This window comes from Leuciscus leuciscus, assembly GCF_965113295.1.
Source record: "Leuciscus leuciscus genome assembly, chromosome: 15".
Lineage (NCBI taxonomy): Eukaryota > Metazoa > Chordata > Actinopteri > Cypriniformes > Leuciscidae > Leuciscus > Leuciscus leuciscus.
The window spans coordinates 10,603,073-10,618,153 of NC_138739.1; the positions used below are offsets into that span (position 1 = coordinate 10,603,073).

Below are 15,081 nucleotides of genomic sequence, written 5' to 3' on the forward strand. Positions count from 1 at the left end.
AGCCAGGCGAAAGTATAAACAAGGAGGAAGCGTGCACGTCACTTTTTCGTCACTTTCAACCATGCTTCAATATCCGACGCACAAAGCACCCTTTAGCGTCCATATGAGACGCATAACCCTACCACATACCTAAACCTACCCATAACCGAAGCGTCACATATGGACGCTAAAGGGTGCTTTGTGCGTCGGATATTGACGAACTTTCGAAAGCGTCAGTTACATGACGCCTAAACCTACCCATAACCGAAGCGTCACATATGGACGCTAAAGGGTGCTTTGTGCGTCGGATATTGAAGCATGGTTGAAAGTGACGATTTGGGGTGAGAATGTGTTGCGCATTGTGAAGTAAAGCGGCAGCGCAGACAAAGGATTAAAACAGATGTGCAAACGAGCGTACCGGTACGCTAAAAGCACGTTCTGGGCGCACGGACAGGTGGCGGTACGCTCAAGAGCTATATTTGGAAGTGGCGGTACTGAGTACCGGCGCGTACCGGCCCACTTAAAGCACTGGTCTGGTCCAGTTACGTCTTCACAACGTAACTGTGTTAGCTGGGTACGAGGCTCCGTGGCTCTCCCAGTGGAGAAAGCGTAAAAGCTAACTTGCCTTGATAACCAATCACATTAAAGCCTTGAAGTCATTGAATTTCGTTCATAGTTGTGATGTTGCGTTGTAAAGAAACACTACTTGCCTAGACTGAATAGGTAGGCTACACATGCGCATTATGTCCTTTTTCACTATTAATTCACATTTTTTGTAGTTTATGCCTAATACACATATGATATTGGGCTGTCCCAGGACCAAAGATGATCAATCGTGGCGATTTCTGTGGTCGTGGAATGGTGTATAACCAAACCAAAACTAACCGAATGTGGCCTATTGTAACGCCTGTCAGAGAGTTTGAAGTCTGCCCAGATGAAGAATACAAGACAGTGCAAACGAACTGGTATTCCACGAGACTTTTATATTTGTTTCCTCTCAGTTAAACATAGCCTAATCTTCACATACATGTCGAAGAGCGAATGTTAGAAGGGAAAAGAAAACACTCTAAAACACGCTACAAATCAAAGTGTTTGCGCGAGCAATCTCACTCTCACTGTGCGTGCGCGCTCACATAAAAACAGCACGCATACAATAACGTACGCCATAGAATAAGTTATCTTAAAGGCACATCAACATTCATGTCATGAACACTACTTAACACATTAACACTACTTAACTACTTACGTGGCCGTTACACTATACAATGTATCAAATAATGAACTTGGTTCAGACCTTGGTGTGTACTTTCAGGTGTGAAAACGCCTGAATGTGAAAAATGAACTGAATGTGATACTGAGGCAGCTCTGTTGAGTCAAACTGAAACCTGCGGTGGTCTCATGTCTTTAGTTCTGGAAAGAAATGTGGTTTGATGTGTTGGCGGACAAACAGCTTGTCCGTAAATGTGTCTATAACTGGACGTTTTTGTTCATGTGCGTCAGTCAGTGCATGTCTTGATGAGTGTGTTTGTCTTTATATTCTATATATTTGTCTGCTAATATTCATTTCAAAGTTTGAATTCCTGTTTACACAAAACAGTTTTAACTGAAATACTGAATCAAATGTTGATTTAAAAAAAAAAAAAACTGTAAGATCTTACCACCTATACATTTTGTGTCTGTGAAATATGAATTGATTAATGGGCATACGCAGCTCACTGGCCATGATATAACTATGCTGTGATGCTGCAGACAGTGCTAGAGTCAGTAAGAAAAGCTTTTCTTGATTTTCACACCTAGGCTTCACATCCTGCACTCTTATGAAACACATATCCTGTTTCGATCACGGGAGTAGCTTTAAGATTAATTGCATTATATAATTTACTGTTTAAACATTTATTTTATCATGCAGATGTCTGATGCTTGTTAAGTAATTTTTATTTTCATCCGTTTTGGGGAGTTACAGAGAGTAGCAAAGCTGTAACAAACTATTCTCTTTTGTCCCAGTATAGCGTAGCAGTGCTGCCTTCCAAAGGACAAATGCAGTTACTACACATTTAATTAAAAAAGTAAATACTGTGATTTGTTTTGTGATTGATGAGTTTTGTTGTGGATGTTTAGTGTGATAATAATGAGTTATAATGTCATGTGACTGATCACTCTATATTGAAACTGCTTCCAGCCGACAAGGTAACACTTTTAAAGAGCCTCCAAAAAATGTGTTACTGGGTAAATATACAACATTATTATAATATAATATATTATATTATAATATATATTATATTATAAATTAATGATTGTTAATGTATAATCTTGCTTTTGTCCACATAATGGTTTAGTTACAGCATTCAACAGAAGGCAAGGGACTGACTAGTTATGTTAACCAAACTTTCTTCTTTAAACAAACTGTGCACACCACAGCATAGAGCGCCATCTATTGTCCGAAATAAAAGTTCAACCACTTGCACTGAAAGGGATTCTTCATCCTGAAGTGAAAATTAAGTCATATACTATTCACCCTGGTGTTGGTCTAATGTTGTGCACTTCTTTCTTTTATGGTCCACAAAAGAAAAAAAATTCCCGCTCACGCTCGTCCATGATGGCAGTGAATAGTAATCAGTATCAAGCTTTTCTTTTTTAAAGATGCACAACTATCACAGGATGATCCCATGCGACATGGTAGGGTATAATCTGCTCAAATAATGACCATTAATAGCATTTAAACAGTTTATTTGCACACAGACAGTGTAAAGAATGGTCATATCACACAAACGTAGAGGGAAAAGAGTGAAACAGTGACAGAGCAATTTTCTCCATTCATTTTCTCCACAAGGACTTCAGAAAAATCACAAAGAGTTCTAAACCAGTTATGAACCACAACATTGTTGAGATTCATCCGCTGATCCTTGATGATGTGTGTGCACAATGTGTTATTGAAATACTTCATATTATCTGATTAATTACACATCTAATTACACTGTTAGATTTCACGCTGTAGAATCAAAGAGCTAATCAATAATGTGAAATTAATAACATCATCTACATAATCATAAAGATAACTGTAAAATGATTTCATGTACAGGACATTTTTATTACGATTTAAGCATGTTATTGTATAGTTTATAGTCAATATACCATTTTTACTGTTTCAGTCTAAACATGTTACTTCAGCTGATGTTTTTGTTCATTGTGTGTCTATATGTAAGAAATGTAATTGTTTACTACTGTATTGGTTTTGAAGTCGCCATAATGGTGATTAGTGCCCCATTAGATTTGGATCTTAGACCTTGTATATTCATATTCAAATTTCAGAAAGTCATAGGCCTAAGTGTGACAAATGGAAACATTTGTTAAATTTATGAAAAGCTACAATATGAAATAAGCCAATTAGTTGATTTTAAACTATTCTTAGCATGAATATGAATATTTTATTTTAGTCTTAATGTTAGTTATTTCACAGTCATAAATGCTTGATGAAACTTTCATAGTGAAGCAACTGCTGAGATTAATCTTTAAAAGATCTGACTAAACCAACATCACCTAATGCACAGACATACATATCAACACAACATTTGGGGGCGGGGTTTCAGAGAGAGGGCGTGTGTTTGGAGGCAGGGGGTGTGGCCTAATTCAGTCTGGAGGAAGTTAGCAAATAGTTAAGATTGTCAACACTTGTTCTCTACACATCTTCACTGCAGACACTCACAGGTTTAGACTGTACTGGAACTATTTCAGACCACTGAACTGTTGAAAAAAATGTTTCACACATTTTCTTTTTTCTTTCTGTGCTGTTGCTGTCTGGTTGGTAAGTTGGAATGGACAAGTTTATAAATTTTTTTACAGTTGCATATTGTTTATGTGGAGCTCTGATGAACTTCAGTTCCACCTCACTGTTGAATTAACTTCTAAAATATTTAACTGAACACTAAAATAAAAATGTACAATATAAGAAGAGTTTCAGATAACTGTTCTCCACCGTTTCCATCTTTTTTCATTTCTATCTTTATACCTTCTCAATTTTTTTTATGATTTCAAAACCCCTTCAAACTTCAGTTAAAGCTTCTTAAAACAACTTAAAGTTGAATGTGTGACTGAGAGACTCTTCCTGTGTGTTCTTCAGGAGTGTTTGCTGACACAGATGCAGTGAAGTCAGTGTCAGTGATGGAGGGAGATTCAGTCTCTCTAAACTCTAGTCTCACTGAAATACAGACAGATGAAGAGATAATGTGGAGGTTTGGAACTAACGGGCCTCTTATAGCCAAAACTGATGGAGTGAAAAATACGATCTATAATGTTCTTGATGGGAGATTGAGAGACAGACTGAAGCTGGACAAGAAGACTGGATCTCTGACCATCATGAACATCAGAACTAATCATAGTGGAGTTTATGAAGTTAAGATCAGCCGCAGAAGCTCACCGTCTACATACAGATTCACTGTTACTGTCTATGGTGAGTAGAGAAATACAGCTCACTCTATTATATATTACAGAAGTGCCATTTTATTGTTATAATTCTTCTTGATACTACAAAATTTATTTGTGATCTTTGAAATTTCTCTATGACACTGTATTTCCATTTTAAATATTAATCCATATAGGTTTCTAAAAACACTGAAAACTGACCATGAGAAAAGCCTTTAACTTTTGTAGTGTGGATAATTTGTCTCTTTCACACCTGTCATACTGTCAGAGTGTTTTAAAACTCATAAAGCTCACTCAGAAATGAATGTCATGCAAGCAATGGCCAGGTGCAAATATGATGAACTACTGTATCTCCACACAAAAGCTTTTTATTTTTGCACACTGAGGATACGTTACACATCAACAATGTAATCAAATCGGAATAGTTTTTCCTTTGCGTTTTTCACGTATAGATGACACCATTATCAAAAATGTATACAACAATGTATTCTGCTGCCAGGCCAGTAGTTGGCAATGTTTGTAAAGAAAAACTAAACCTTCTAAAGACTGGACACATAATACACATGCACATGATGTCACCGTTTTCACAAATTCATGTTTTTGTAGTTTACACAGACACGAAAAAACTCATTTTATCACACTGATGTAAGTTCAAATGTTCGTCTTTTAAATAAGTTTGGTTTTAGTTAGTTATTTGATGTTGATTTAAAACGGGGGTGTGACGTCATGATTGACAGCTGTGATTGACAGCTTCTCTGAGCGAAGTAGTCACTGAGGCGCCAAAGGACTTTTTTGAGGATTTTTGGGAGGAGATTGGAGTTTCAACTTTAATTTAGTAAATAAATGTAATTTAAAACTTAAGCAGAGTAGACCAATCACAACAGACTGAGCCATCTGACCAATCAGAGCAGAGTAACCCAATCACAACAGACTGAGCCATCTGACCAATCAGAGCAGAGTGGGTTTAGAGAGAATGAATCTTCAAACAAACAGTTTTCAGCCTCTTTGAGAAATGAAGGATTTTTTTTGTTGGTTTTTTTTTTGACATTGGATGCATGTAAATCTATTGTTGCAGACTCCAAAACACACCTATACACACAAAAAAAAAAATGGTTCTTCAGCGGTTCTTCAGGGGTTCTTTGCGGTGGTTAATGTGCTATATAGCACCACTACCATTTAAAGAACCTGTTAAGCCCAGTTTGGTTCTTCAGCGGTTACGGTTCTTTGGGGTGGTTAATGTGCTATATGGCACCTCTTATGGTTCTACATAGCACCATTTGACAAAGGTAGGTGCTATATGGCACTTAAAGTGGTTCCCCTATGATTACAAGCCAATGAACCACTTTTAGTGCTATTTAGCACCATTTTTGTTTAGAGTGTATAGAAACCTTTAAAATAGCATAACAGGGCACTTTAAGCAACACAATCTGCAGAATGACAGCACATTTAATTTCATGATATTTTTTATGTATTTTTACAGTATTGTATTCTACAGCTCAAACTACAGAAGGCCTCATTTTCAGATCTGGAATATGAATGTAGTTTCATCTGTTGGTTAGAGAGTGTGTGCATGAGAATGTGTTTATCACTGGACGTTTGTGGTTAATGTGCTTTTGTGTTTGCATGTCTTGAGGCGTGAATAGTGTGTGTGTGTGTTTCTGTGAATCGGGTGGGGTTGAAGGGACTTCCATAGTTTAACTTCATCTTTATGAGAAACAGTTTTACTGTTAAAAAAGTACAGAATCAGTGAATGCTAATGTCTGACAAAGAAACTCTCTGTGATATCTGTGAATGTGAAATATTGATATAGCCTATATCATACAGTATACTATGAGTATGTGAAAAGAAAAGATTGATGTTCAGCTGCATATGCATCTCTATATTTCCATGATTTGCATATTAATGCTGTGAGCTTGCAGATAAGCAAGTTTCAGTAGAAGTTATTTCCAGCTCTAGCGACTGTTACAAGTTATTTCTAAGAAGTTGAAAAACATATCATATGTTGGTCTGTCAATGACAAAAACAAGTGAATAATTAAGAATTTATGTAAGCACAAGGTTTACAAGGTTTAATTAATAACATTTTCTATTAGCATAAGAGCTTAAGCTTTGTTGCATCCGCTAGTGTGTATCATGACAAAAGCTAACCACCATCATCATCATGTCATGTGACTGATGCTCTATATTAAAACTTCCTTCAGCAGACTGTGAACAACACATGATTATCTGACACTATTAAGAGCCTCCAAGAAACTTTACCACTTTTATATAGTCATTAATGGAAAGAGTTAATTTTTTCCTGCAAAAGTTTATAATTACAGTCTTTTTTAAGGCTATGCTAACCAGCTAAACCGTGAGCCTCTGTTGATATGGACGGTTCTTTGAGCCCTGCTCAGGGATTGATACAGTTGTGGTTAAAAGTGATGTCTGGAGGGGATGTTTGCACAATATTTGCTTTTAATAACACTTCAGGTTTGATTAAACTATCAAAATATAAGGAGTATGTGATTGTATTGGTTTTCCTGCTAAGACAGAACATGAGATCAAACACCCTGCAATAAAACAATAAAACTATGACTAATCTGGAGAGAATATCTCAAAGAAAGAGCACACAGGACACAGGCTTGCCCAAACTTCTCTTCTTGTTTATCTACTGTAGTTGTCTAATAAACCAGATATTGTGAACAGCAACGATTGTAGATGAATGCATTTGTTCCTCTTTTGTAATCCGCTTTGGATAAAAACATCTGCTAAAAGCATAAATGTAATGTAAGTGTTGGTGAAACAAAGCTTTGCTTACCAATGCTCTCTCTGAACTGGACCTGAAAAGGTTCATCATTAGATTAATCTGGTGTATTGCGCCATCTAGTGGCCACAACGATAATACTTCATTTTATTCTTTAATAACATCCATTTTAAATTTCTTTGTTAATTACACTCTTTTCATTTTTTATTATTAATTTGTGTGATATTGCTATTCTATTTCGTTTCATAATTGTATGCAGCAACTAAATGCTGCAAATAAAAATATGTGTCATGTAATATATTTATGAAGGAATGAACTACAATCCCATGATGCAACATTTGCCAAGATTCTTTGATATTTTGTTTTTCTTCAAGAAAATCAACATTTGCATAGTATAATAGTAGTAAATGTATCTCTCTCTCACATGTGTGCTATTGTCTGGAGGATAGTGCTAATATTGTCCTGCACAGTGTTAGGTAGCTCGTCTTAAAATAGCTGGTTTATCCAAATATTTAAAAATATGAAAAGTAACTTTCCAGAATCTTAACCTGCTGTGTTGAGCTGTGTTGGAGCAAGGGTCTTCATCTGACACTTATTATAATAACTCCTGTGATAAAGTGCGTGTGATGCTCATCTGTTGATGTGGATAAACACATCTGCTAAATGACTAAATGTAAATGTGGAGTGAGTTTCACACAGTTAACATGAGGTTTATTGAATAATCAGAAAGAGTTTTATTGCCAGGTGTGTTTGAACACACAAGGATTGATCTTGGTATTGAAGCTTCCAGTCCACACATATAAATATAACAAGACACATAATAACATAACAAATATAAAAAAGCATAAAGACATAGATAGGTTTAGTCTGAATAAACATTTGCAGATAATTAACATATGTACAGTATTTTGAATAATAATAATAATAATATGAATAAATAGGACTAAATTTGATCTTAGTTGCAGATGTTTCAATGCTCAGACTTCTCCTGATCTTCATCTGACCAACACAAATCTAACAAGAGTTATTATGCCAAAGCATTCGTTTTTATTAGTGTTTTTTATAAAGCATTTCATTTGAGTTGAAATCTCAAAAACAAATTATGAATTTTAGGATTTATTAATATTTAGGTCATGACTTTGTGAACTAAATCTGCTGTAAAAGCTGAGCTGTAAATGCTTGAATGTGGGCATGTTCATATCATCATCTCAAAGAGTTTAAGGAAAAACACACACAACATAACATTAAAATATTTTTCCACTTGATTTCTTCCCTGCCATTACAAACGATATAAAACTATGTATGCGTGTTCATTTTACGATGTTATGTATTTAGCCGTGTGACGTCTGTTTTATTGTTTGTTAACACACATTACATGTATCTGCATCCATCACTACTGACTTTCATAATGATGTCAGACCCAGTAAGTACTTGACTTGTGTACTTCATTATTTACATACAGCTCTTTTAAAGCTTGGATTGAATACACGCCATTCTTCACATTCTTCAAGCTCTTGGAAACAGTGAATCATTTTGCAAAACAATTGGTTCAATGGATTCAGTTTCAAAAAGCTTTGTTTCTCCCATCACTATAACAAGACTGCCCAAATGTATAAGTGACTTCTTAAAAAGACAAGCTCAAAGTCACCTATAATAAGTAGACTTCTATGTATGCATGTGTGTGAACAAATGTCTTTGCACACACTCTCTGTGTCCCATTGTGAAATCCCACAATCCACATTTAGACACTGTCTCCTCAAGAACATCAGGACTGTCGGCTTTGAATAACTGTGACTGATATTGCAATAAAAAACGTTTAGATTTTTCTCATGTTTTAGCTGCTACTACTTCTGCTCCTGTCACCAGCAGAGACGCACCATCATCATCATCATCATCATCATCATCATCATCATCATCATCATCATCATCATCAGGATACATCACTGAACTCTGTCAGACATGTGCAGGTACATCAATGGTCATGAGCTTTTTTTTACTGATTTAGTGCCAGGAATGCATTAAAGAAATATTAATCTAAAAATGAAACTAACTTACTCATGTCATTCTAAACAACAGGTTTGAGTTTTTGCAGATTTCTTTTGCTGATATCTGAGTTCATGACAGAGAATAAAATCAGGTTGTTGAAAATCTCAACTCTGTTTTATCATTGCTCATTAGTTTCTCCAGAAGGCCACGCCCCCTGTTGTGATTCAGTTGAAGCTGTGCTGCGATTGGTCGTCACTGCGATGATGGGCGTGGCTTCTGTGCTTGCTGTTGTTCTTCTGATCAATGACGTCAGAGCTACACGAGGATAACAGGAGAAAAGAAAACAGATAACATTGAATTTATCCAGTTAAGCATGTTTTAGAAAGATTTAAAGTCAACATTTCATATAAAATATTTCTGTTTTTATCACTGTATAAATTACTATTTTGGAAAGATTTAGAAATCTATATTCACTAGTTCATCTATAAAATGTTTGATCAAGTAGTCAGAAGTGCCCCTAATTAAATCCCCAATAAGAACAAGTTTATGAATCTTTAAAACCTCTAAATAATATTGGATAATTGTTGTGTATCAAAATGGATCATCCATAAATCAATGATCATCATTGTGTATCATGGTGACACATGGTCAAATAACAGAATAAAAGATTATTAGGCCGCTGATATAAATATATATATTGGTTGTGGTCATTATTTCATTCATTTTCAGAGTGATGATGCAGTTTTAAATCTTCACAAGGTGAGACAACAGTCAGAACATATCAATAATTAAATTGAAATGGCTTTTATGGTGTTTAATGATAGCTATATGTTTTCTGCAATTGGAAATCAGTAGTATAGTATACGAGACAATGTTAATGCACACACTTTCTTACTCACACTCTCTACTGTCTTAGATACTTATGAAAAACATAGGTTTTCGAAAATGAACATACAAAATTCACGTTTTCACTATGGATATGTGTAATTTGTGTTGTAGAACAAAACATTAAAGTATGGTCAAGTCATGTTTACCACAGGCTTTATTTTACTCATAAATTGAAAATCCCATTATCAAATTCAAAATCAAATTATGATTATTTATATATACACAAGACAAATTATAATATTTGGATAAAATACAATATTTCTCTTTTTCATATAAAATACGGATGCACTGGCACACAGCTGGCCCGGGGCCTGCACAAGTATGCGTTACCCCTTCACAGTCTCTTTGCAAAATCAGGGAGGATGAGGAGCAGGTCTTGTTAGTTGCGCCATATTGGCCCAACCGGACCTGGTTCCCCGAACTCATGCTCCTCACAACACCCTTCTTGGCCCATTCCTCTGAAAGAGGACCTGCTCTCTTAGAGACAATCTCTCTGGAAACTCCATGTCTGGTCTCTGGGCTGTCCTGCTGTCTGAAGTCGGACACAATTTCTAACCGGCATGCACGGCTTCAAGTCACCCGCCGATCGGTCTGTGCAGCATTTACATTCTTGAAAAAAATGAAATAACCCATTAAACAAGAAACTATGCAATCATTCAAGACATGTTTCTATTGAACCTTTTTTGCCATAAATGGTTCTTTAGAATCAAGTCAAAAACCCTAGTGTTCTATATAGAACCCTACAGAACCTTTTTTTTTTGGTGGAGAAAGCTGGAAGAAAACAACAGAACACTAAAGTGCAGGTCTTCAACGACACACTGTCCCGCAGAGTTCAGCTCTAATCAAACACAACTAAACCAGCTCATCAAGCTCTTCAGGATTGCTTGAAAATCAAAGCTAGCTGAACAAACTCTGAGCTCAGAGTAGATTTAGACTTGACAAATCCAGATAAATCCAACCTGGGGCCTATACCATAAAGCTGGTTTAGGTGGCTAGCACGATATGTTTCAGTTTAGTTTGCGCCAACCCTGGGTTTTAGGCATGCAAGTGGTTTGGCTTTTAGCAGTGTTCATCGCCATAGTAACTTACGCTCCACGGCTAACCTGGTCCGGGACAGGTGATGTTCCAGATTAGAGGTTGCAAACCAAACTTGGACCAATAAGCTGTGAGCAAACTGACACATGTCTGATGCGATAAAGTCACTCCACCTGTTTCTACTCCAAATTAAAGGTCACTACACAGCAAATGATTTTTAAACTTTTAGTAATGCTTAATTAGAATAATAATTTAGCATGATTTGGATATTATTTATGTAATTATTGTACCCTTAATCAATCACACATGTACCATTTTAGTTGATCAATTATTATTATGCACAGTTTAAATGAATAAATATGTAAAGGTAAAAGGTAATATAAATACGCTAGAATCAATAGATAAAGCTATAAAATGACTACATGTGAGCTTAAACGTTCAATTCTCTCTATACCTTTATCAACTGTATAAACTAACTTTACTTGCACTGATATACAGTAGCGAGGCTTTTTCTTTTAGTTGGCCTCTTTCATAGACAATTATTTTCTTCCTGCTGTGTAAATTTGTCTACATTCTTTATATTTTTCAATCTCGTAATATTCTGTAGTGAAAGCGCTGCTCCTCTCAAGAGAAATTAATCTCAGTTTCACTCTTTCTCAGCATGTGATTGGCTGTTCGCTACTGATGTCACACCTAACTCCTAAACTCAGGATCAAAGCCTGAGTTGACAGAGAAAGTTGATGATCAGCATCATGGTACCAACAAGGCCTGGTTGGATTGGTTTGGTTTTGTCAACTCAAAACTAATCCTATAACCCTGAATTTGTTCAACTACCATCATGATACAGGCCCCTGGTTTAGATCAGGTTCAGCACGGTCTCCCAAAGCTCGGTATAAACGTTCTCTGTCAACTCAGCACCGTTTCTCAATACCAATTGTGCAAATTTCGTACTTGTGCCTTAGTAGTTCGGACTTACCAAGTTGGACTCAGGACAACAAACTCCCGAGGTCGGGAGGACGCAAGCCCGGTAATTCTGCAAGTGGAACAGCAGTGTTCTTGATCGCGTCACTCAGCTCGCTCTGGCTCGTTATGTATAATTAGGCTACAATAACACAAAATATGTTATAAAACACCACTCTGCCTCTTTTATTTTCATAAAAATGACTTTATTTCAAGCAATATAGTGACATATAACAAAGGCACTAAAGAAGCATTGGAACAAGGTAAATTCACCTTACTTTAACATCATAAATCAATCAATTGCTCGAAACGGAGTGGGAAGAAGTCAGACTTATTTAGACCCGCCCCGGTGAAGGGTTAAACCGTAAACATAGGCAGTTTTTTTTAGATCATTTCTATTTCCTGTTGCTGTGCAGCCTCTTTTATTGTATGTGAGTGTAAACAGCTCAACTTAGTCCCGTAGACCGGTCCGTTGCATTTCCGATTGAAAGCAGTATCAACAATGTCAAAAAAGAGATGTGCAGTCAAATGTCCGAGCGTGTGTATGCTGTTCAAACGAATTTTCTCATTGAAAATGCAAGTGATCGCGCCGGCGTCTCCATGTCACGCAGAAGGAACGCTCCACACTCTGCAACAAACACTTGGATATGTGCATAATAATAGCAAACGTTTATCTAGATTAACATTAGAGCGAGCGGCCATGCCAGACGGATAAGTCCTTTTCATGTTTAACAAGTCAAATCATGCATTTTCTACCTATACGGCGAGTAAGTGCAGTGCCAGTTTGATAAAGGCGGCTGAGACGAGGCGGTAAAAGCGTAACGAGAGAGGGGGTCCCACAGAGAAACAAGAGCAACACAAACATATTTTTTGGAACATTGTTTGAAAGAACATTTCAACCTCTGAGGCCCAATGACAGTAAATTGTGATTATACACAAAAAAGTCTTTATTTTGCATCTGCTGAATTGAGTGTTTGTATTCTACTGTTTTTTCCCCCATTCTTCTAGTAAATTCAGAGAGCCAAATGCAGGAGAACAACAACAACTATTCCTGCTACAGCACCAGCAGACGGACCTGAACCTGGAAGAGATTAAGAGAACAGGCATTAATGTGTGTGTTTATATCATTTTCATAGATATATTCTCTGTATGAACACACCTAATGTGGAGATGTGAAAGACTTATTCCTCTATTAATAATACAGGGATTCTTCCATACTGGTGAAAGTTAATGACAATTTTACAAAATATTTTTCTAAAACAAATTCATGTGTTTAAACAAATGACATCATAATCATTTTAGTGAGAGAAATCAGTAGAGGAATATTCTGAAAACATCACCCTTCAGAAAAACATGCATTGATAAATAAACTGTAATGTATGTGGTGCAACCTATAAATAGATCAAAAAGGAAGTGTGGAGAAAACATACTTGTGTCCGACTCTTGCTCCGTCCCCCTCTCGTACAATTCTTAATCGGTTTTGTCAGGACCTGACAAACAAGATGGAAAACACAAGACTAGAGAATATAAATAAAGAAAAAGAACACAAGTGCTGATGTTGAAATATAAGACAATGTGGCAGGTCTGTTCAATTGCAACTGCAGGAAAACCTGTAAAAACAGGGAAAGGGAAACAGGGAAACATGGGCAAAGAGGCGGGATTATGAGGTAACGTGACGCTAACAGACAGTAGACAAATGGCTACTGACATCAGCGGAATCCACCTGTCACTCAAGTGGCCACGCCCTTAATTATGCAGAACTTTAAGGCTTAATATAATTTAAAAGGATGAGTTATAATGTTGAATTTAAAAAAAAAATCACCCCCGTCACAGTTGTCATGAAGGGCAAAATTAGCTATATAGACCAATACCACTTTTTGCACCAGGCTGTAAACATATTTTTTTTCTGCTGTAAAGTTGGGCGTATTAACATGGGATTATATGAGATTGACTCTGTTTTGGAGCCGGTCTCTAGCGGCCAGTCGATGAACTGCAGTTTAAGTCCTTTTGTGTCGGCTTCACGAGAGACAGGATAATGTCCACATTATAACGTCACAATGCTGTAGCTTGGTTTCAATAAATGTTTTCAAGTGAGGTTTTGAGGTCTGAAATGTAAGTATGTTTTAATAATACAATGACCTCTTATATGTCAAACGATCAAACACAATTTCAGGTGAACGTTCAGGTCCTCGTTGAAATGGCCACAGTTACCAAAAGGATAAGACAGGATTATAAAGTGATAATCTTTCTGTAATACTCTCCCAGAAGCTTCTCTGTTTGAATGGAAGTCAATGGAGATGTTTCAGTCTACAAAAATAAAAAGCTTTTCTGTGGAGACGGTTCATCATATAAGTATATGGCTAAGTTTGCATGAAATATCATTTGGACTGTGCTATATGGGTTTTTATATGAAAAATTATAACAGTATGATTGATGTGGATGTATGACCGTCAGTTTTCAGGGTTTTAAGTAGCCTATGAATTAATATTTAAATTACAGTGTCATAGAGAAATTTCAAAGATCACAAATAAATATGAAGTTTTACTTTGTAGTATCAAGAAGAATTATAACAATAAAATGGCACTTCTGTAATATCTAATAGAGTGAGCTGTATTTCTCTACTCACCATAGACAGTAACAGTGAATCTGTGTTTAGTCTCTGAACTGCTGCGGCTGATCTCAACTTCATAAACTCCAGCATGTTCAGTTCTGATGTTCATGATGGTCAGAGATCCAGTCTTCTTGTCCAGCTTCAGTCTGTCTCTGAATCTCCAATCAAGATTATCAGGGATCGTATTTTTCACTCCATCAGTTTTAGCTATAAGAGGCCCGTTAGTTCCAAACCTCCAGAATATCTCTTCACCTCTCTGTATTTCAGTGAGACTAGAGTTTAGAACGACTGAATCTCCCTCCATCACTGACACTGACTTCACTGCATCTGTGTCAGCACACACTCCTGAAGAACACACAGAAACAGTCTCTCAGTCACACATTCAACTTTAAGTTGTTTTAATGAAGCTTTAATTATTAGTTTCTAAATGATTACAAACTTTGAGAAAGTAGAAAGAT

General features: G+C 36.4%; 2 protein-coding genes across 14 annotated transcripts in view; one reads left to right on the forward strand and one right to left on the reverse strand.

Moving 5' to 3' along the window:
* Positions 1–15,081, forward strand: part of LOC309476219 (uncharacterized protein) — a 169,890-nt gene that overhangs the window by 16,833 nt on the left and 137,976 nt on the right. Inside the window, exons 1-4 of one of the 8 annotated variants that reach the window (XM_082139479.1) lie at positions 3,609–3,781; positions 4,097–4,426; positions 8,982–9,110; positions 9,331–9,822. The exons of 1 other annotated variant lie outside the window; for it this stretch is intronic. In XM_082139479.1, coding sequence (XP_081995605.1) covers positions 3,733–3,781; positions 4,097–4,426; positions 8,982–9,110; positions 9,331–9,458 — 636 coding nt within the window. In that variant the 5' untranslated portion in view covers positions 3,609–3,732 and the 3' untranslated portion in view covers positions 9,459–9,822. Of the gene's footprint in view, positions 1–3,607; positions 3,782–4,096; positions 4,427–8,981; positions 9,111–9,319; positions 9,823–15,081 lie in introns of those variants that run through there. 6 more of the 8 variants (XM_082139482.1, XM_082139477.1, XM_082139478.1 and 3 more) reach the window with 6 other exon arrangements.
* The window catches only part of LOC309476022 (uncharacterized protein), a 157,047-nt gene continuing 151,468 nt past the window's right edge, over positions 9,503–15,081 (reverse strand). For 4 of the 6 annotated variants that reach the window (XM_082139119.1, XM_082139118.1, XM_082139117.1 and 1 more), the window contains 3 exons: positions 14,639–14,968; positions 13,443–13,529; positions 9,503–13,093 (listed from right to left, as the gene is read on the reverse strand). In XM_082139119.1, coding sequence (XP_081995245.1) covers positions 13,483–13,529; positions 14,639–14,968 — 377 coding nt within the window. In that variant the 3' untranslated portion in view covers positions 9,503–13,093; positions 13,443–13,482. The remainder of the gene's footprint in view (positions 13,094–13,442; positions 13,530–14,638; positions 14,969–15,081) is intronic. The other 2 variants (XM_082139116.1, XM_082139120.1) reach the window with 2 other exon arrangements.